The sequence below is a fragment of the Hemiscyllium ocellatum genome, chromosome 20, assembly GCF_020745735.1.
Source record: "Hemiscyllium ocellatum isolate sHemOce1 chromosome 20, sHemOce1.pat.X.cur, whole genome shotgun sequence".
NCBI lineage: Eukaryota > Metazoa > Chordata > Chondrichthyes > Orectolobiformes > Hemiscylliidae > Hemiscyllium > Hemiscyllium ocellatum.
The window spans coordinates 30,824,993-30,847,357 of NC_083420.1; the positions used below are offsets into that span (position 1 = coordinate 30,824,993).

The following is a 22,365-nucleotide window of genomic DNA, read 5'->3' on the forward strand; positions in this document are numbered from 1 at the left end:
AGATCTATGTTAATGAGCATGTCATAATTTTAAACTTGATTGAAATGAAGAGGTAACAGAAAATTAGAAGATATTACAAATTTTGAATAGGATACTAACCATCTTCAAGAGGGTGCATACAGGCTTGTGCAATGGGTAGTCAAGTGGCAAAGGAAATTTAATGCAGAGAAGTTCAAAATGATTCATTTTGTTAGACAAAATGAGGGGTGGACACAATTATAAAGTGGGTGCAAGAGCAAGGGGACCTTGGTATACGTGATTACAACACTGAAGATGTCAGAACAGGTTGAGAAAGGGTTAGTTAAGCTTGGAGGAGACTGGGCTTCAAAATAGGAACATATAGCACACAAAATCAAGTTATAATAAATGTGAGTAAACATTTATAATTAATGAATATTTACTCATATGTAATAAATATCAAAATGAGTTCAACCTCAACTAGAATACTGTGACCAATTCTAAGTATATACAACAAGATGAATATGAAGGTACTTCAGAGGTTGCAGAAAAGATTTACAAGAATCAATCCAGGGATGAGGAACTTCAGTTACTTCGATAGGTTGGGGAAGTTGGGACTGTTCTCCTTGGAGAAGAGAAGTTCAGATAGAGGCATTCAAAATCTTGATGGGTCTGGATATGATGGATATGGAAATATTGTTCACCTTGGCAGAAAACTCCAGAACTAAAGAACACTGACAATCCGATTGGCGAAAGAACCAGTTGTGGTATCAGGAAAATATTTGTTCACAACAAGTGGATGGACCTCGAACAGATTTTTATGAGAGAGTGTGGTAAAGGAAGACTGAAAATTGGATAATAATTTGGAGAGAAATATTTTGCAGGATTTTGAGGAAATGTTGGGTGAGGGTTCTCGATGAGATGCATTATCAGAGAGCTGCATGAACACAGTCTGCTGAATAGGCTCTCTCTCTATGCTGCAAACATTCTATTATTCCTTTGTTTTGGGAAAGACAAATTCCTTTATTGTATTTTCATGTTGCATCATGGATGTCAATGAGTTGGAGCAAGGCACTATTGTAAAGTCTAGTCAATTCCAAAGATTTGCGGGTTAGGTGGATTGGCCGTGCGAAATGCAGGGTTATAGGGATAAGATAGAAACGTGGGTCTGGGTGGGAAACTTTTTGCAGGGGCAGTATGGACCTGATGGCCCAAATAGCCTGTTTCCATACTGTAGGGATTCTGTGATTCCATGATTCTAAGTATTCACCTGATGACTCAACTGAAAAAATTGGGACACCCTCCTTTGGAAAACCAGTGACTTGGTTATTCAATGCAAATTTGAATCTTTCATATGGCCTCAGGAGCTCAGAATCTTCAATTGTGTACCAGCCACTCTATGTATGTTTGGAAACTATGTCGCAGCCTACAAGTTAGCACAATGTGAACTGGTCAAGCTTGCCTGAGGTAGGAAAGCTAAATAATGCCACTGGAAGCAGCCATTAATAATACTTTGATGTCACTCTCCCATCTATCACTTTAATGAGCAACATTATTCTTATACCATAAAATCTGCCGATATCACACATATTAAAGACACCAGCAAAATGCCTACAAAACTCTCCAAAAATAGAACAGAAAATGGCATGAAATGTTTAGAAACTAAATGGAAAAAAAACTTTAACAAAATGGAAGTCATTTACAATTCCATTCATTAACTGGAAAAGAGTAATGATACTACACAACATTCTAATATGTTAAGTGATCGCACTTTCTGCATTCAGATAACACAAATGAGAGATAAACAGCTCTCAATCGACTAAAACTGTTTCAAGATAATACTGTAAAATATTGTAAGTATTGAGCTCATTGAGCATAATTGATTTTTAGCACTATGCTTTTCGACATGCAGTATAATAAAGTTGAAACTAAGGGGCAATCCTGATTAAACTTGCAAGAGTTATAGAAATGTGTGAAGATTGTATATACATGTACTTACATAAATGTCGGCACCATAAAATCCATCTTGGTAAACAACACTAGAAAGATTTACACACAAGAAGAAACATTCAGATTAATGCATTTTCACTTGCAAGAATATACATCAACCATTTTGTCAAACCAGTTAGTTCAATAAAGGTTACGATACCAATGCTTTAGGTTGCTGAACAGATTTTTTAAGAAAAAAAATTTGTAAAACAATGAAAAAGTATCTGATGTGGGAAACATTGAATAAATTAGTGGGAATGCTAGAATCACAGAAGCAAAGCCACGTAGTATATGGTATGATGCATTTGTCCTGTCATAATATGCTCTTATCAGCTTACTATAGACCAGTAGCAAAAACGATCAATATAGGTGTTTCCCAAATGAAATTGCAACACAGGGAGGTATGTATTGGTTCTGAGGTAGATGTGCATAATAGTTTCATCTTGCTGAAAACATTTTGAAAGTAATTAATGTAATCAGTGGAGCTGGACTAATGCTGGTGTGAAATGGAATATGTTTATTCAATGTTAGGAGTCCTATACTACAGGTTTAATAAAGCTTCGGGCTGACAGAACTTGAACAATGGACTTTCTAATCTCATTCCAATCTCGAGAGATCCTGCTGGAGTGACAATGGGATGGTTTTATTTTCCATTCCAACCATACATTGGTCAACTTTTGCTAAACACGGTGAAGTTTCATATTCTAGATTTCTGTTCACTTCAAACAGAGTTAAAGCAACCTGAATTTATCTCATTACAGTTACACCTCTTATCAATTACAGAAAATACTTAACATATTGACCAGGAATATACTTGAAAAGTGATCCAGCAAATCCTGTTTCTGGGCAGGTGCTGTGTTAATAGTTTCAGCAAGCTGAGCTAATGCGATCACGTCCAGTTTTGTATGCTTCAGAACCCAGGGAAATATGGGTCGCAAAATTCAGTTGTGCTTTGGGTGTTATGGATGTCATTTTAAATACAAAATGATATTTGAATCACATCTGCACAGTATTATAGGTCGTGCTGGATGCCATCTTACTGACGGCACATGTGTGGCTAAAAGAATGTAGGCCAGGCAGATTGTGGCATCGGCCTGTGTGAAACACCACCTTGTGTTTAGTCATGCCATTTTCAACCTAAGTACATGGGGAACACCCTCTCTTAAGCTCACATTGTACACCATCAGGAACTACCATGAAACACTTGCAGGCGTACTGTTGACTGAATTTGTTGGACTTGTGTGCCATTGGAAGAACTGTTTGGCAGTTTGTATTGATAATGACTGGAAGTTCTGTTACAAGTGAAATGTACAGCACACAGTGAAGGCCTTGGTTCTGGCTTCAATAGTTCTGATCACATCTTTGCTCCCAGTCTGGGCTCCTCTTGGCCTACAGCACATTAGGGAGAATTTTCTGAGGCAAGGAGAGAAGACTAAGCTGCTCGAAAAGGACAAGGACAGGGAAACGCATTTTTAGTTGGAGTTAATATCCACCCAGGATTTACAGAGTCAGATTCATACAGCATAGAAAAACACAGTCCAACTAGTCCACGCCAACCATCATCCCAAACCAAACTGGTTCCACTTGCCTACATTTGGCCCATCACTCCAAACCTTTTACATTTGTATACTTATCCAAACATCTTTTAAATGTTGTAATTGTACCTGCATCCATTGCTTCCTCTGGCTGATACAAGAATCTCAGGGAGTCCCTCTCCCACTACAACTCCCAGGTCATTTCTATGCTCCTTTTTCCCCACCCCCATCCTCCTCTAGCTTATCTCTCCATGCTTCAGGCTCTCTGCCTTTATTCCTCATGAAGGGCTTTTGCCCGAAACGTCGACTTTGCTGTTCCTCGGATGCTGCCTGAACTGCTGTGCTCTTCCAGCACCAGTAATCCAAAATCTGGTTTCCAGCATCTGCAGTCATTGTTTTTACCGGATATAAATCACTCTGTTTGTACAAAAAACATTGGCCCTTGTGTCCTTTTTAAATCTTTCTCCTCTCACCTCAAAAATATGCCCCCTATTTTGAACATTTCCACCCTAGGGAAAAGACTCTTGTTCTTTACCTTATTTATGCCCCTCATGATTTTATACAGGTCGATAGAGTCACTCCTCAACCTCCTAAACTCCAGTGAAAAAAGTCCCAGCCTATCCAGCTATCTTGAGAACTCATAACCCTCAAGTCCAGGCAACAACCTGGTTAATCGTTCCTCAAATCTCTGCAATATAATAATATCCTTCCACTTTGCAGGGTGACCCAAACTGTACACGGTTCTGCCAAAGAGGCTTCACCATCAGTCTACGCAATCTCAACATGTCGTCCCAACTCCCATACTCAAATGAAGACAAGCATGCTAAATGCCTTCTTACCACCCTGTCTACATGGGAGGTAAATTTAAAAGAATTATGTATTTGAACCACTAGGTCTCTCTGTTCTACAACTCCACCCACAGCCCTACCATTAATTGGTCCTGCTATTGTTGTTTTACCAAAACGCAATATTGTGCATTTATCCAAATTAAACTCCATCTGCCACTCCTCAGCCTATTGATCCAATTGATCAAGAACTCTTTGGAATCTTAGATAAGCTTCTTCACTGTTTACTTTATCACCAATTTTGGTGTCATCCACAAACTTACTAACTATGCTTTCGACATTCTCATCCAAATCACTTATATAAATGACAAACCAAAGTAGACACAGCACCGATACCTGTAGAACCAATTCTGCTACATTAATCTCAAGTGAGGAATGGTATTTCTGCTGCTCCTGCTCAGACCCTCACTGACAGCGAGCAACTATTGCAGCCAGAGACACGCAGCCCCCAATGGAGGGTGCAGACTGCATTTACAATGGAGGCAGTTGTAGTCATGAACTTATTCAGAGTGGTTTCTTTCCAGGCTGGAACAGGGACACATCTCCAATAGCTCACCTTTCCTTTCACGAAATGTGGGTGTCAACAACAAATTAAGCACAGGCAGCAAAGACATAAACTTGATGCGATTTCTTTTGGGACACTGAATGGTAACACCATTCAGGGACAATTAAGGGAAAAGCAAGGTTACCAATATTTAAGCTATTCTTTGTCTTTAGGGACTGTTCGAGAGAAAGAAGATCCCTGAGCTGATGGCTGATGATCAGACAGTTATGATAGAAACTGTGTTGAACTCTGCAGCTCAGACCATGCTACTATTCTGGCTAAATAAACAGTAGAACAAATTAGGACAAATTTGGTGGGGAATAAAACAGGAATGATAAGGCATTAACTGGCTCACTGAGAATTGTTTGAACGAACATAACGATGGAAAATACACATCCGTCCAACAAACCCTGTATCTTCTGACTGACTATCTGACAGGTGAGCTGTACAATAGCCATTGATTGTGGAAATAAACGGACCACAGGTTGTCCCTACCAATGATGCTATGATCAGTGGTTAAAAGAATTAATAGATTGAAAAGGAAAAAGTGCAAAGAAAAAAAAATGAACAGGCTTTAAAAAGATTGGTACTCAGGATCAGGAAAATGGAAGGAATCTTCAGTTGGAAGTATCACATGCAAACACAATTGGAGAGAGAAAAAAACAGGCTCATCTGATGATAAAATAGGGACTGAAAATACTTGCAAAGCTTGAAAAATCAAAAACTGAGTACAGTAGTGTGATTTGAACTCAATGTAAGAAGTATTTAGATATTCAGACAGCATGGAAAAGGAGAAATGAAGGAGGTAGGCATGTTTACTCAGCTATGTAAATAAAGTATTGTAATGGAATGTGTTCTTCTCTCTTCCATACTTATGCAGCTTCAACATGTTTGTATATCAACAAACAAATATCTGAATTTAAACATGCAAAGGGAAGATGCGAGTCACAAAATGAGAACTGAAGGAGTAATTCTGAGGTAATTTATAGCACAGAATCTGGCCAATTGATCAACAATTCACACTCTTCCTCCCAGTCTATTCCCTTTCTCTCACCCAATCAACATATTCTCTTCCTCTCTCCCTCATGTGCTAATTTAGCTTACCACAAGTACATTTCTGCTTGATCAACAGTGACTGCTGTGGGAGCTCCTTTCCTGTGGGAATCTTTTATCTGCTTGGAAATCTGCTTGCTACAATCAGTTATCACTGTGACCAAAAGCACTGGTTTTATGGGAAGTAAACTTCCGGTTTTCAGCCATCTCTGACAACATAACGTCTTCTGATCAGGAGAAGTTAGATTGATTGCCCCTGGTAAAAGAATCAACCACATTTGTCATGTACTAATTCTTTCTGTTGCGAGTTCTGGTTGTCTTTTGGGTCCCAAATGTTTGAAGCAATCAAACTTAAAGCTTGGAAAGATAAGAGGTCATTTGTTTAATTCTAACTTGCCATGTTGCTTGTGCAAGGAGACTGCAGAGGCTGGTGCTATCTTACACAGTAACGGATTCTCCACTGCAACCATGTAGGTTTTCCACGGTGATGTGATGAAGGGTTGTAATATATTGGAGGGAATTTGGGTTCTAAAATTGAGGGAAAATCGATTTCAGTTTTCAGTTGTTAAGGTTGATCGTTTTATTTCAAAAAGGTCAGAAAATCACATTGAACAGTGAGTTCAAAACAGCATTTCCAAGGGGTATTGTGGTTTCAATTAATTGACCATCAAACCAGTCAGGGAGATAACTGTTAAGGTGTTGTCTGATTTGAGGTTTATTACTCAGACAGAGGAAGGGGTCAAAATCAAGTTCATTCCAAAAAAAAACCTGCAACAGCAGAGTTGCTGTTCGAAGTGGTCTCCAAGTAAAGGGGTACGTTCTGAGTTGCTTAGGAGAGATCTCCAGGAGCAGAAGGCAGTGAAGATGTCAAAGATGAAGACAACTGACAAGGATCTTGAAGATTCTGGATCAGTGGTGCTGGAAGAGCACAGCAATTCAGGCAGCATCCAACGAGTCCGGGAACCCCGCACTGCCCGGTTCTACCTCCTTCCCAAGATCCACAAGCCTGACCACCCTGGCCGACCCATTGTCTCAGCATGCTCCTGCCCCACTGAACTCATCTCTACCTACCTCGACACTGTCCTATCCCCCCTAGTCCAGGAACTCCCAACATACGTTCGAGACACCACCCATGCCCTCCACCTCCTCCAAGACTTCCGCTTCCCCGGCCCACAACACCTCATCTTCACCATGGATATCCAACCCCTCTACACCTCCATCCGCCATGACCAGGGCCTCCAAGCCCTCCGTTTTTTCCTCTCCAGACGTCCCCAAAAGTACCCTTCCACCGACACTCTCATTCGCTTGGCCGAACTGGTCCTCACCCGTAACAATTTCTGCTTTGAATCCTCCCACTTCCTCCAGACCAAAGGGGTAGCCATGGGCACACGTATGGGCCCTAGCTATGCCTATCTCTTTGTTGGCTATGTAGAACAGTTGATCTTCCGTAATTACACCGGCACCACTCCCCACCTCTTCCTCCGCTACATTGATGACTGCATTGCCGCCACCTCGTGCTCCCGCGAGGAGGTTGAGCAATTCATCAACTTCACCTACACATTCCACCCTGACCTTAAATTTATCTGGATCATCTCTGACACCTCCCTCCCCTTCCTGGACCTCTCCATCTCCATTAATGATGACCGACTTGACACTGACATTGTTCACAAACCCACCGACTCCCACAGCTACCTGGATTACACCTCTTCCCACCCTATATCTTGCAAAAATGCCATCCTGTATTCCCAATTCCTCCGCCTCCGCCGTATCTGCTCTTAGGAGGACCAGTTCCACCATAGAACACACCAGATGGCCTCCTTCTTTAGAGACCGCAATTTCCCTTCCCACGTGGTTAAAGATGCCCTCCAACGCATCGCGTCCACATCCCGCACCTCTGCCCCCAGACAACACCCCTCCAACCGTAACAAGGACAGAACGCCCCTGGTGCTCACCTTACACCCTACCAACCTTCGCACAAACCAAATCATCCACCGACATTTCTGCCACCTCCAAAAAGACCCCACCACCAGGGATATATTTCCCTCCCCACCCCTTTCTGCCTTCCACAAAGACCGTTCCCTCCGTGACCACCTGGTCCCCCTATAACCCACCCTCCCATCTTGGCACTTTCCCATGCCACCGCAGGAACTATAAAACCTGTGCCCATACCTCCTCCCTCACCTCTATCCAAGGCCCTAAAGGGACCTTCCACATCCATCAAAGTTTTACCTGCACACCCACTAACATCATTTATTGTATCCGTTGTTCCCGATGCGGTCTCCTCTACATTGGGGAGACTGGGCGCCTCCTAGCAGAGCGCTGTAGGGAACATCTCCGAGATACCCGCACCAATCAACCACACCGCCCCGTGGCCCAACATTTCAACTCCGCCTTCCCACTCTGCCGAGGACATGGAAGTCCTGGGCCTCCTTCACCGCCGCTCCCTCACCACCAGACGCCTGGAGGAAGAATGCCTCATCTTCCGCCTCGGAACACTTCAACCCCCAGGGCATCAATGTGGACTTCAACAGCTTCCTCATTTCCCTTCCCCCACCTCATCCTAGTTTCAAACTTCCAGCTCAGCACTGTCACCATGACTTGTCCGGACTGGTTCAAGCTGCCTATCTTCTTTTCCACCTATCCACTCCACCCTCTCCTCCCTGACCTATCACCTTCCTCTCCTCCCCCACTCACCCATTGTACTCTATGCTATTCTCTCCCCACCCCACCCCCCTCTAGCTTATCTCTCCATGCTTCCAGCTCACTGCCTTTATTCCTGATGAAGGGCTTTTGCCCGAAACGTCGATTTCGCTGCTCGTTGGATGCTGCCTGAACTGCTGTGCTCTTCCAGCACCACTGATCCAGAATCGGGTTTCCAGCATCTGCAGTCATTGTTTTTACCTAAGGATCTTGAAGATACGAGTTTAAGGAACTGATGTTAAGGGGAGAGTGAGCCGAGCTTGCAGTTTGATTTAACAGTCTAATAGCATCAAACAAATGCTCAGTAGAAATTTGTTCCAAAGGAAGCTGACTACAGCTATGTCAGTTGATATAAAGTTTGGGGTCACTTGACCAATTTGGGTATGAAGCTTTTGTGTACAAATGGGGTCAGCCAGTATCAAAGACTTAATGTAATAGGCAGCAGGTCTACTAAATTGAGCTGACAGACTCAATCTTCTGAAAGGAACCAAGAAAGGAAACAAATGGATTCGGCTAATTAAAAACTGGAAGAATTGTGGATGTTGTAAATCAGAAACTAAAACAGAAATTGCTGGAAAAGCTCAGCAAGCCTGGCAGCATCTGTGGGAAGAAACCAGAGTTAATGTTTCAGGTCAAGTGACCCACTCAACCTGAAGCATTAACTCTGATTTCTCTCCACAGATGCTGCCAGACCTGCTGAGCTTTTCCAGCAATTTCTATTTGTGTTTCTGGATTCAGCTAATGTTGTTTGTAAGGAAATAATTGTGTGGGTTCTGGGACATCACCAATCACACTGATAGACACAAAGCTATCCATTAGAATAGATGGATTGAAGGGTAAAATTTGAGAGGACAAGCACGGAAGGGAAAGGGGAAGAGAAGGATATGTTGATGAGGTGAGGTGCAATGAGGCTCACTTGGAGCATAAACATTGGCGTAATCACAGCATAAGAAATAGGAGCAAGAGCAGACCTCAAGTTCACACTAAAAACAAGAGTGGGTGACCCACTGCCTCAACTCCACCTGCCTGCCTATTTTCTGAACCCTTTGGTTTCCCGAGAAATTGAAACTTTACTTAACCATATAAGGTTGATTGCTTATGTCCGTGCCTCAAAATGCTACATAATTCTATATGGAGTCGGGTTGGCTATCTAATATGGCTAACTTGTGAGTTATAACTACTGCAGACCCTGATTATTGATTTGATTGATATTCATTGTTTGATCATGCTATCAGTGAGGCAGACAGTCTGAAATTCAAACTTCACAAGGCCAGCCACTAAGAAACAATGGCTAGATTGAGTTAATTTTAATAATCCCCCCCGATTAAGTAAGTGAGGTTTTTTTTTGTTTATTTGGAGTTAGTTGCAATACACATTTTGTAAGGAAGAATAGCTGTATAGTCCAGGACAAAAGTAAAGTGATGGGCCTACATTTCTGTGATTATTTATTTGGCTCAATATAAAATAAATAAAGGCTAACAAATATGAAAATGCTTTGAGGTAACATGTTTTCAGTTAAAAAGGTTAGGTTTTAAAGTGGCTTAGTTTCGTAATTTGAAGTATGGAACAGGTCTTTTAAAAAGATGAAAGAAGCATGTATGATCCTTTGAAACTAACTTGTTTTAGGCATCTGCAATGATTGTAGAGTCATACATGATTTTTGTGGTAAGGTATTGGCGTTTTGCAGACTACATAGCAATTGGGATGTTTGGGGTGGGAGTTAATCATTAGGTGTCACTATATACAGAAATCAAATGCACAAATTGTTCTACTGGTTTCACATTATCTTGGTAAAGACCTCAGAAGTTAGTAAGCTAAAACAAGCTGATACAAAAGGGATGATTTCATAGAGTGCTTGTCAAGTCATGTATCAAGAAGTAATGTCATGTAGACGATCATCACTTGTAAATAAAGCAATTTGGGATTAGGTGTACATTTTCTAGCCAATCCACATGCTTAGGAGAAAGTGAGGACTGCAAATACTGGAGATCAGAGCTGAAAATGTGTTGCTGGAAAAGCGCAGCAGGTCAGGCAGCATCCAAGGAGCAGGAGAATCGACATTTCGGGCATGAGCCCTTCTGCAGGAATGAGGAAAGTGTGCCAAGCAGGCTAAGATAAAAGGTAGGGAGGAGGGAATTGTGGGAGGGGCGTTGGAAATGCGATAGGTGGAAGGAGGTTAAGGTGAGGGTGATGAGGTGAGGGTGATAGGCCGGAGTGGGGTGGGGGCGGAGAGGTCAGGAAGAAGACTGCAGGTTAGGAAGGTGGTGCTGAGTTCGAGGGTTGGGACTGAGATAAGGTGGGGGGGGAAATGAGGAAACCGGAGAAATCTGAGTTCATCCCTTGTTTTGGAGGGTTCCTAGGCGGAAGATGAGGCGCTCTTCCACCAGCTGTCGTATTGCTATGGTCTGGCGATGGAGGAGTCCAAGGACCTGCGTGTCCTTGGTGGAGTGAGAGGGCAAATTAAAGTGTTCAGCCACGGGGTGGTTGGGTTGGTTGATGGGGTGTCCCAGAGGTGTTCTCTAAAACGTTCTGCAAGTCGGCGGCCTGTCTCCCCAGTATAGACGAGGTCACATCAGGTGCAGCAGATGCAGTAAACGATGTGTGTGGAGGTGCAGGTGATTTTGTGGCAGATATGGAAGGATCCCTTGGGGCCTTGGAGGGAAGTGAGGGGGGAGTGTGGGCGCAAGTTTTGCATTTCTTGCAGTTGCAGGGGAAGGTGCCGGGAGTGGAGATTTGGTTGGTGGGGGGTGTGGAATGGAAGAGGGAGTCACGGAGGGAGTGGTCTTTTCAGAACGCTGATAGGGGAGGGGAGGGAAATATATCCCTGGTGGTGGGGTCCGTTTGGAGGTGGCGGAAATGACAACGGATGATACGATATGTATGGAGATTGGTGGGGTGGTAGGTGAGGACCAGTGGGGTTCTGTCCTGGTGGTGATTGGACGGGCGGGGCTCAAGGATGGAGGAGCGGAAAGTGGAGGAGATGCGGTGGAGAGCATCATCGACCACGGGAAACTGTGGTCTTTGAAGAAGGAAGCCATCTGGTTTGTTCGGTATTGGAACTGGTCCTCCTAGGAGCAGATGTGGCGGAGACGAAGGAATTGGGAATATGGGATGGCATTTTTACAGGGGGCAGGGTGGGAGGAGGTGGAGTCTAGGTAGCTGTGGGAGTCGGTCAGTTTATAGTAAATGTCCGTATTGATTCGGTCGCCTGAGATAGAAATGGAGAGGTCTCGGAAGGGGAGGGAGGAGTCTGAGATGGTCCAGGTAAATTTGAGGTTGGGGTGGAAGGTGTTAGTAAAGTGGATGAACTGTTCAACCTCCTCGTGGGAGCACGAGGCAGCGTCGATGCAGTCACTGATATAGCGGAGGAAAAGGTGGGGGGTGGTGCCAGTGTAGTTGCCGAAGATGGACTGTTCCACATATCCATGAAGAGGCAGGCATAGCTGGGGCCCATGTGGGTGCCCATGGCAACTCCTTTGGTTTGGATGAAGTGGGAGGATTGGAAGGAGAAGTTGTTCAGAGTGAGGACCAGTTCAATCAGTCGAAGGAGGGTGTCAGTGGAAGGTACTGGTTGGTACGGCGAGAAAGGAAGAAGCGGAGGGCTTTGAGGCCTTCGTGATGGGGGATGGAGGTGTACAGGGACTGGATGTCCATGGTGAAGATAAGGCGTTGGGGACTGGGGAAGCGAAAATCATGGAGGAGGTGGAGGGCGTGGGTGGTGTCCAGTTGGTGGGGAGCTCTTGGACTAAGGGGGACAGGACCGTTTCGAGGTATGCAGAGATGAATTCGGTGGGGCAGGAGCAGGCTGAGACAATGGGTCAGCCGGGGCAGTCAGGTTTGTGGATTTTGGGCAGGAGGTAGAAGCGGGCGGTGCGGGGTTGTGGGATTATGAGGTTGGAGGCGGTGGATGGGAGATCCCCTGAGGTGATGAGGTTATTGATGGTCTGGGGGATGATGGTTTGGTGCTGGGAGGTGGGGTCATGGTCAAGGGGGCAGTAGGAGGAGGTGTCCGCGAGCTGCCGTTTAGCCTCAGCTGTGTAAAGATCGGTGCGCCAAACTACCACCGCGCCTCCCTTGTCTGCCGGTTTGATAGTGAGGTTGGGGTTGGAACGGAGGGAGTGGAGGGCTGCACGTTCCAAGGTTGAGAGGTTGGAGTGGGTGAGGGGGTGGAGAGTTTGAGGCAGTTAATGTCGCAGCGGCAGTTGGCTATGAAGAGATTGAGGGCAGGTAAGAGGCCAGCACAGGGTGTCCAGGTGGATGGGGTGTGTTGGAGGCAGGAGTAGGGGTCGTCAGAGGGTGGACGAGAATTCTGGTTGAAGAAGTAGGCACGGAGGCGAAGGCGACGGAGGAATTGTTGATGTCTCGCCGCGTGTTGAACTCATTAATCCGAGAGCATGGGGAAATGAAGGTGAGGCCTCTGCTGAGGACTGATCTTTCATCCTCAGAGTTCTGGAGGGATGGTGAAAATACGGCAGGGCTCAGAGCTAGGACCTGGTGTGGGGCTGGAGCTGGGAGTGGGGCAGGAATTGTGGCGGGGATGGAGATCGGAGCGGGGGGTGGGGTTCTGCGTGGGGACGGAGATCGGCGTGGGGGTGGTTAGGCATGGTGACGGAAATCAGCGTGGGGGCGGTGACACATGCGGCGTGGTCGTTGTGCAGGTGAGTGATGTCACTGGGGGCGGAAGTGGCTGCGGCGATGGCATATCCTGTGTTAGGGAGCCAATTAGTATTCAGGACATCTCTGACCATGCAGAGAGAGCAGTGGCTAATGAGGAATAATATTCAATGGTACTTGGAGGTTTGATGCACAAGAACGGAAAACCAAATTCAAAAGAGAATTTCAATCAACAGAGGGAACAAGAAACAAGTGCCCGATCAACCAGTACTGTCAGCTGGTAATCCAAAGTGGAGCATGGCCATCCAAATGAGAGATGGTGAACTTGGATCTCTCCACTCAATCTATGGTTGTAATTAATGTCTGTCTTAAAATTCATTTGGTGAAGGAGCAGTTCTCCAAAAGCTTGTGATTTCAAATAAACCTGTTGGACTATAGTCTGGTGTCATGTGACTTCTGACTTTGTCCATCCCAGTCCAATAACAGCACTTCCACATCATTAAAATTATAGGTTAAGAGAATCAGTAATTCTTAGAGCTGAACAAACTCTTGGGCCACACCTACATTATGGACATATGGCTGAGAGCCCAGCTCAGACTCAGCCTCGGGATTCTTGATTCAGGCATCCATTTTCTACTATTTCCCACTTTGTATCTGAAAGCAGTCTGTTACCAATTTCCAACCAAGTCCAAATGCTCCCCCGGTGCAGGATGATGGCAATTCAAAGTTCAAGCCTCTGGCATCAACAGGAATTTTCCATCCAGAATTTAGTGCGTATTCTTAACCCATCTGATGAGAAAGTGATAGAATCATGACAGCACTATTCAATACCCTGCCCAATATTATTTCCCACTGAAGCTAGGCATGTTAGGCTAAAGTTATCCCCTTAGCTTGCTGTTAAATTCATTTTACTACAAATGTCAAAATCATGTCCTTGAACAGCTGTGAGCAGGTCAGCACTTCAACTCCATTTCTTGGAGAGCAACTTGTGTTCCAGACTTGATGGGAAGAAATCTTCCTTCAATGAATAAGTTTATAACTTTTAAGGTAACTGCCTAAAGGTTGTTAAAACTCATGCACGGCAAAAGAAAAGTCCAGTATTAATTGTGAGGGTTGAATTAATGGTGATGGTTGAGTTCATCTGTGAGCTGATGATGATCAGAAAACAAAGAGAAAAAAGTGCAATTTTAATTTGCTAATTTACGGAAATTGTTTTCTGAACTCTGTCCAACCTCCTTAAGAATCAGATGTTTGTAATCTTCAAAAGAAATACATATTTGATCACAAGAACATGTTCTATAGTATTCAATGTCTGGCAGATATTATATCATGATTTGTGACATTTAAAGTACTTCAAGTTGGACTTCGGTAAAGTGTGGAGACAGGGTTGGATGTGGATTAACTGGCAAAATAGGGAAAAGTCATGCTGAATAGCTTGCTTGTGTAATCCCATGATTGCAAAGTTTCCCAGTAGGCTGTACAGAAGGTGAGCTGTCTGCTGCATGGGTTTGGACAGTCAACTAAGGTCAAGATTAGTGTGGCGCTGGAAAATTACAGCAGGTCAGGAAGCATCCAAGAAGCAGAAAAATCAACATTTTGGGCAAAAGGCCTTCAAAGGGCTTTTGCCCGAAACTTTGATTTTCCTGGTCCTCAGATGCTGCCTGACCTGCTGTTCTATTCCAGCACGACTCTAATCTTGACTCTAATCTCCAGCATCTGCAATACTCACTCTTGCCAGTCAATTAAGGTGATGATCTCTATTAAGGGTGATTTTGTCTTGTACCAACAGAAGGACACACACACGTATTCCATTGACAGGCCCTGAAACATGAGGAGCTTCAATCATGGTCAGTTTCCAGTCCAGCGGAAGAGTCCAATGGTCCATTCAACCTTGTGATAGTCCATTTCTGCACTGATGTGCTGGCCAGGGCACATATTGCCATATTGCCGTGCCCTTGAAGTTCAGCTATCTGCCTCAGGAGCACCCACCTCTCCCAGTGGGCCTGTTGAGCTCCAAACGAACAAGCTTTCTAATTGCGTAATGGACAAAGAGAATAGGATGCCACCTTTTGGAAGTCTCCCTGCTATCATTTGCAGTCTTTACATGCCAAGTTGATCCTGGTGTCAGTATCCCAAAGCATGAAGTTAATTCCTGCCCATTCAAATGCTCAATATAGCAATCATTATGATTACATTTCATGACTTTAGGCAAGACGCTTAGTTGCAGGCATTTGGACAATTTGCATGCCCGTGTTGGTTTCCATGATGAGCCAGGGCCAGCATGCACTCTACTGGAAAATACTTCTTGCTTCTTAAATGAGTTGCGAACCTTTTGGCAGTGCACTTACCCGCCGTAGGCTGGTATGGGCGGAGGTGGTGCAGCAGCACGGAACGTGTTATATACTGTACGTCCTCGACCCCTCAGGTGTGCCCCTCGGTAGGCAGCAGCTGCAGTGGCTGCTGGGTAAGGGAAGCCAGGAACTAAAGGAAACAAAACACGAGTTAGAATAGTCCATATTTTGCCACCAAATAATTGTGAGGTAATCCTGTCATTTAAGTTTCCTCAGATGGCATAGCTTTTCCTGTACTTTGTTAAAAAAAAGTCCACATGTTGAAAAGAGAGCCCAAAGTCATTGAAGATGTCCAAAAAAAAGAGAAGCCAATACAAATCAGAGACTGCAACCATCCTGTCTGTATGATTTAAAGCACTTCCAATCATTCCAAACAAGAGATATTTAATTAGGATGTTTTTTTAAAAAAAGTATATCGTGTATAATTAAAAATGCTGTTAAAATAGTCAAATAAGTCAATTGCTCCACAACACATCAGTATGGTGCACATGAAATCTGCTTACTTAGTGCCTTACTGTAAATGCAGAATTATTTTCAGAAATAACAACAGAATAACAAATAACATGAGAATGCCTTTTACACAGAAAAATGTTGAACTTAGATTCTAACATCTAGAAATATCTGCCCATCAAATGTCATTGTTCTGATGTATTTGACAGGAACCAGACAAAATCTTAAAACTTCATTCTGCTCAGTGCTGATTGTATTGGTGAATAGTAACATTACAATCGCCATTCAGAGGCCCAGGCTTATTCTCTGGTGGAATTTCAATTAAATTTGTGAAACTTGAAATTTAAAGTTAGTCTAGATACTGGTGAAAGTATCATTGGTTGTTTAAACCCCAATTATTTCAGTAATATCTGAAGGTAAATTCATGTACCTGATCACCTTTTAGACCTAGACTATGTCTGGTTTATTACAATTTTGAAAGAACTTTTCTTTCCTTTTATTTCATCGTGTATGACTTTGTATTTGTTAGATTAGATTAGACTACTTAAATTAGATTAGATTACTTACAGCGTGGAGACAGACCAATCGAAGCGCAACCCACCCAGACCCATTCCCCTACAGTTACCCCTTCACCTAACACTACGGGCAATTTAGCATGGCCAGTTCACCTAACCTGCACATTTTTGGGTGTTAAAACTTCTGCCTATTTGCTTAATCTATCAATATTTCTTTGTATTTCTATCTACACTTGCTTATATTGGATCACAAATTTGTATCGTCGGCAAATTTGAATAATTGATTTCAATCCCTTCATGTAAGTCATTAATAAATATAATTTTTTGAGCTCCAGCACAGTCTCTGTGGGACACCAGAAGTGATATGCCATTGTTATCTTTACTTTATATTCCCTGCTGCTCAATTTCCTAACCAAGTCAATAACTTGTGGCATAAAGGGTGAACTATACTTTACATAAATAAGCATTGAATGTGTGTGTAAGGTACAGGGAGAAGGATGCTTACCATGATTGCCCTCTAGATCAGGGGCAGGTCCCAGGATATGGGGTCAACCATTTTGAGCTGAGATGGGAATGGTTTCTTCACTCAAAGGGGAGAGGAACTTTGGAATTCTCTATCTCAGAAAGCTGCAGGGGCCATGTCATTGAATATATTCAAGAACGAAAAAAGATAAACATTTTAGATTTTAATGGCGTCAAGGGGTAGGGGGAAGACACCAGTAATGCGGTATTGAGATAGAGGCCATGATCATATTAATTGAGGAACAAGTCTGAGGTCTACTCTTGCTCCTACTTTCTATGAGTTATATCATTAGGATGTTAAGTCAGGTGAAAGTTAGACCTGAGTGTGCAGGATTCTAGGAATGTCTTCTTTACGCTCTCCTATATATAGTTGGTATATTTAATAAGTGTTGTTAAAGCTCATTATTAAGGGTAAAGAATATTTTTTACCAACAACCCCAACCCGAATCTTGCTACATAATTTGCCTCCAGTTCCAAGGGCTTCAACTTTAGCTGATAGGCTTATGAGGGACTTTATCAAATGTGTTCTAGACATTCATGTAAGTTATGTCCATGGAAATGTCTCTGCTCAGCAGAGGAACTTCCCAAAAATGAGGAGGGTTTTTTTTCGGTATAATAGAACTTTAACGAATCCATGGTCTGTGATCAGCTGAAAGAGTGTTTGATCACCTTTGTCCTTCATCGGAGTCTCAAGTAATGTTGCAATGACAGAGGACAGATGTTAGCTGGACTTGGCTGTCCTCCCACCTTACACAATAGCAGAGTAACATGAGAAATGTTTCAATCTAAAGGATTGGTCCTCAAATCAAGAGGACTTCGAAGAAAATTGTGATGACATCTATCATGATCCAGGATGGAAACCTTGTGTTCCTGGGGATTTCTCAGTCTTCAGAGCCATCATTTAAAAAAAAATTCATGTTGCTTCTGTTAATTCTGTTGGAATTCCTATTCCTGACTCAATATTAATTTCCACGTGATTCTGAGAGTGCACACCTCCCTTTGACTTTAAATGATGCAAAGTAATTATTCAAGATATTTGCCACCCTTAGTTTCAGCGACAATAACACTTCACGCAGCCTCTCACAGCAAAATTTGGATCAAATTTTCAAAAATATTCTTCTCCATTATGATTGGTCATTTTATGGTAATAATAGAGTAAGCAGCATTTGCTGTTTGTATTAAAGTATATGTAGTCACTCAATAAAGATGATGTCTAAACAGCACAGGTCTGCCATGCTCATATGGAAAACACCTGCACCCCAGGAGCCAGGCAAGTGGACCTTCTCTGAACTGCCTGCAAATCATGTGGGATGGTGCTAGCTCATGAAGAATTGTTGACAACGTAAGTGTCATTTAAAAAAGCTGAGTGATAACAGTAAAATATCATAAACCACTTGAAAGACAAAAAAAAAGTACAATTCAGGGAATGGTCCTCTCTCCCACATATGGATTCTAAATTAACAATACTATTCTGCATAATTGAAAACTGGTTTGTGTAACTGGATGTTATCAAATTCAATGAGTATTTTCAAGCCTACGTGGATCAATTTCAGATATGTCACAGCTTTAGGCACGTCAGTGCAGTATTTCAAACCAAAGAATTATCTGACAATGCAACCATTATACAGATCAAATTACAATATGACAGTACAGATTTCGAAGTCTTATCATGGTCCTGTAGCTGTTGCTAGGTGATTTATTTTTGGTCTTATTGGTAGACCACAATAAAGATGGGTGAACCTAAATCTTTGGCAGCAGATAAACTGTCGACTAGTTTATTTTTCCCATTCATTTCTTCAACTTAGCTAACACATAGGGATAGATTTTTGCCTTTACTGCCCAGACGGAAAACTAGTGGAATAGTTCATCCTTCCTTTCTTGAATGTCATTAAACAGAGCACAAGCCCTCGACAAGTTACGAGACAAATTTGCATATTTTACATAATTCTGTTTAACAGTTTTGTTAAGCCATTGTTTCACATTTTGATGCTTATGACAGAATTTATTTTTAACCCCTTCACCAGAAATCAATAATTTATGAATTATTCAATATACAATAAAACTTTGTGACTGCTTTCAGAACAAATGGCATGATCCTTAACAGAAACAGAACATGCTGGAGAAGCCCAGAAGTTCTGGCACAATCGGTAGAGAGAAAAACAGAATTAATATTTTGAGTCCAGTGACACTTCGTTGGGACTGAAATTGCCAGGAAATTGTAGGGGTTATTCTGATGGTGGGAGATGGCATTTGCAGGGTGGTGGTGGTGGTGGTGGTGGTGAGGGGGAGAGGAGGGGATGATGATTGACTTCAATACATGAAGCTCCAGATAGAGATGGAGAAAAGGAAAAGCAGACATAGGGATTATTGATGATAAACTGGAGGATGAGATAAATGTTGAATGGCTGCGAACAAAAAGGGTGAATAGTTAAAAATGTGTTGGCTGTACTGGAAGCAACCCATAAAAGACGGGACCTGGGGGTGTGTGGGTGAGTAACAAACATGGAGGAAGGTGTTCACACTCTGAAACTATGAAATGCAATGTTGGATACTGAATGATGTAATTGGCTTTCAGACCTGACAAAAGGTCATTGGACTTAATACTTTAATTCTGTTTTCTCACTTCACAGATGGTGCCAGACCTGCTGAGTATCTCTCGTACTTCCTGTTTATGTTTTCAGATCTCCAACATCCATGGTTCTTTGTTATGTTTTGGGATAAAGGTAAAGTCACAATAGGCTGCCCCTTTCAATGGAGAGAAACAACTGGTGGCAATTTAACCTGAGATTCATCATGCCTCAGGCAAGGGGAAAGGTTGAGAAGGTGAATCCTTCATAATAAACCTCAGGCAGTGACAGCATTGAAAGCTCACTGGTGGCAAATCAGCTATCCATTCAACTGAGTTAACCAACCCAACGAAAGCCTACAGCCATTTTCGCTGCCCTGCTCTAGACTCTGAAACAAATCACTCATGGTTATGATGCTTTTTACTAATATCTGACTGTTTGCTATGTTTGCCTTTCTTGGTCAGTTCATTGAGTATCAGGGTTGGGAGTCATAAAGTGTGGTGCTGGAAAAGCACAGCAGTTCAGGCAGCATCCAAGGTGCGGGAGAATCAATGTTTCGGGCATAAGCCCTTCATCACATTCCTAATGAAGGGCTAATGCCCGCTACATTGATTCTCCTGCTCCTTGGATGCTGCCTGACCTGCTGTGTTTTTCTGGCGCCACACTTTTTGACTCTGATTTCCAGCATCTACATTCCTCACTTTCTCCAACAGGAGTTGGGAAGTCATATTGTAGCTATACAGCACATTGATTAGGCCACTTTTGGAATACTGCATGCAATTCCAGTCTCCCTGTTGTAGGAAGGATATTATGAAACTTGAAAGGGTTCAGAAACGATTTAAGGATGTTGCCAGGGTTGGAGATTTGAGCTGTAGAGAGAGGCTGAATAGGTTGGGGCTATTTTCCCTGGAGCGTCAGAGGCTGAGGGGTGACCTTATAGAGGTTTATAAAATCATGAGGGGCATGGATAGGGTAAACAGACAAGGTCTTTTCCCTGAGGTGTGAGTGTCCAAAACTAGACGGCATACGTTTAAAGTGAGAGGAGAAAGATTTAAAAGGAACCTAAGGGGCAACATTTTCACACTGAGGGTGGTACATTTATGGAATGAGCTGCCAGAGGAAGTGGTGGGGGCTTCTTCAGTTTCTTCATGCAAAGTTAACAAAGTTGTTTGATCAAATAATAGACGCAGTATGACCGTCTTTGTCTCAGTATAACTCCACAACAAGTCCTAAATTTTCCATAATTATGAAAATTGTTCCAGAAGTCCAAATGATGGTGCCCCATCCTCCAACACAGAACCTAACATTTTCATGGAGGTGAATGGGAGTAAGTTCCAGTTTGGATACTCATCGATCCCAAAAACAACGGCACACATTAAAGTTCAGCTCCTTCAGGCTGATTCTCATAAGTGGGAACATCCAAAATATGACAGAAGTAGAGTACCCATTTTGAGAATTAAGGTATCTTTTTGGATCCAGTCCTGCTGGGACATCTTCTAGGGAGATCAGCTGCCCTTCTGGGACAGGTAAAGATTTGTAAAAATAAACATAAGATTGTGTAAAAGAACTGGAATTGTCAAACTCTGTGAAATTCTAATGACATTTGTCAAAATGCATTGTCAAGCAGAAAGTGTTTGATTTGATCTGATTTCTTTCTTTATTGTTACGTGAATTTTGTTACAAAATACTATGAAAAGTGCTGTAAAGTGTCACCACTCTCTGGCGCCATCTTAAAACACAGAAAAATAAACCAAAATCATGATGTAGGGATGCCGATGTTGAAATGGGGTGGACAAAGTTAAAAATCACACAGCACTAGGTTATAGTCTAACAGGTTTATTTGGAAGGACGGGTTATTTGAACTCTAGTACTTCCAGTATTTCCAAATAAACCTGTTAGACTATAAACTAGTGTTGTGTGATTTTTAACTTTGTCCACCCCATTTCAACACCGACACCTCCACATCATGATTTTAGTTTATTTTTTCTGTGTTTTAAGATGGCGCCAGAGAGTGGTGACGCTGTAAAGCACTTTTCATAGTATTTTGTAACAAAATTCACATAACAATAAAGAAAGAAATCAGATCAAATCAAACACTTTCTGCTTGACAATGCATTTTGACAAATGTCATTAGAATTTCACAGAGTTTGACAATTCCAGTTCTTTTACACGATCGCATGTTTATTTTTACAAATCCTTACCTGTCCCAGAAGGGCAGCTGATCTCCCTAGAAGATGTCCCAGCAGGACTGGATCCAAAAAGATATCTTAGTGCTACAACACTAGGTTATAGTCCAACAGGATTATTTGGAAAGACGGGTTATCTGATGAAGGAGCAGCGCTCTGAACTCTAGTACTTCCAGAACTTCCAAATAAACCTGTTAGACTATAACCTGGTGCTGTGTGATTTTTAACTAAAGAAAAACTGTTCAGTGTTACAGTCCTTCTTGTTAAGTGCTCCGCCATGGGCCTTGTACCAGGCATGAGTCCCGTTGCAATGAAAGTTGCCACTCTTTGGCACCATCTCGCCTTCACTGATGCCCTCGTCACTGTGTCCTTGATGGACTTCCCCAAAGCAGACACCATTGATGCCGCCAAATATCGTACCGGCTCAAACTGGACTCAGCTGGTGCTAAGGGTCCACTTTGGGCCCACCTCACTGATGCAGGTGCTGCTGATGCTGCCAGATCTTGTACTGGGCACAAACTCACCTTTGCCACTGC

The 22,365-nt window shown here is 42.8% G+C and overlaps 1 protein-coding gene across 8 annotated transcripts in view; it reads right to left on the reverse strand.

Annotated features, from left to right (window-relative positions):
• rbfox1 (RNA binding fox-1 homolog 1) overlaps positions 1-22,365 on the reverse strand; it is a 375,024-nt gene that overhangs the window by 41,499 nt on the left and 311,160 nt on the right. For all 8 annotated transcript variants that reach the window (XM_060840251.1, XM_060840252.1, XM_060840254.1 and 5 more), the window contains 2 exons: positions 15,587-15,719; positions 1,958-1,997 (listed from right to left, as the gene is read on the reverse strand). In XM_060840251.1, the coding sequence (XP_060696234.1) occupies positions 1,958-1,997; positions 15,587-15,719 (173 nt within the window). The remainder of the gene's footprint in view (positions 1-1,957; positions 1,998-15,586; positions 15,720-22,365) is intronic.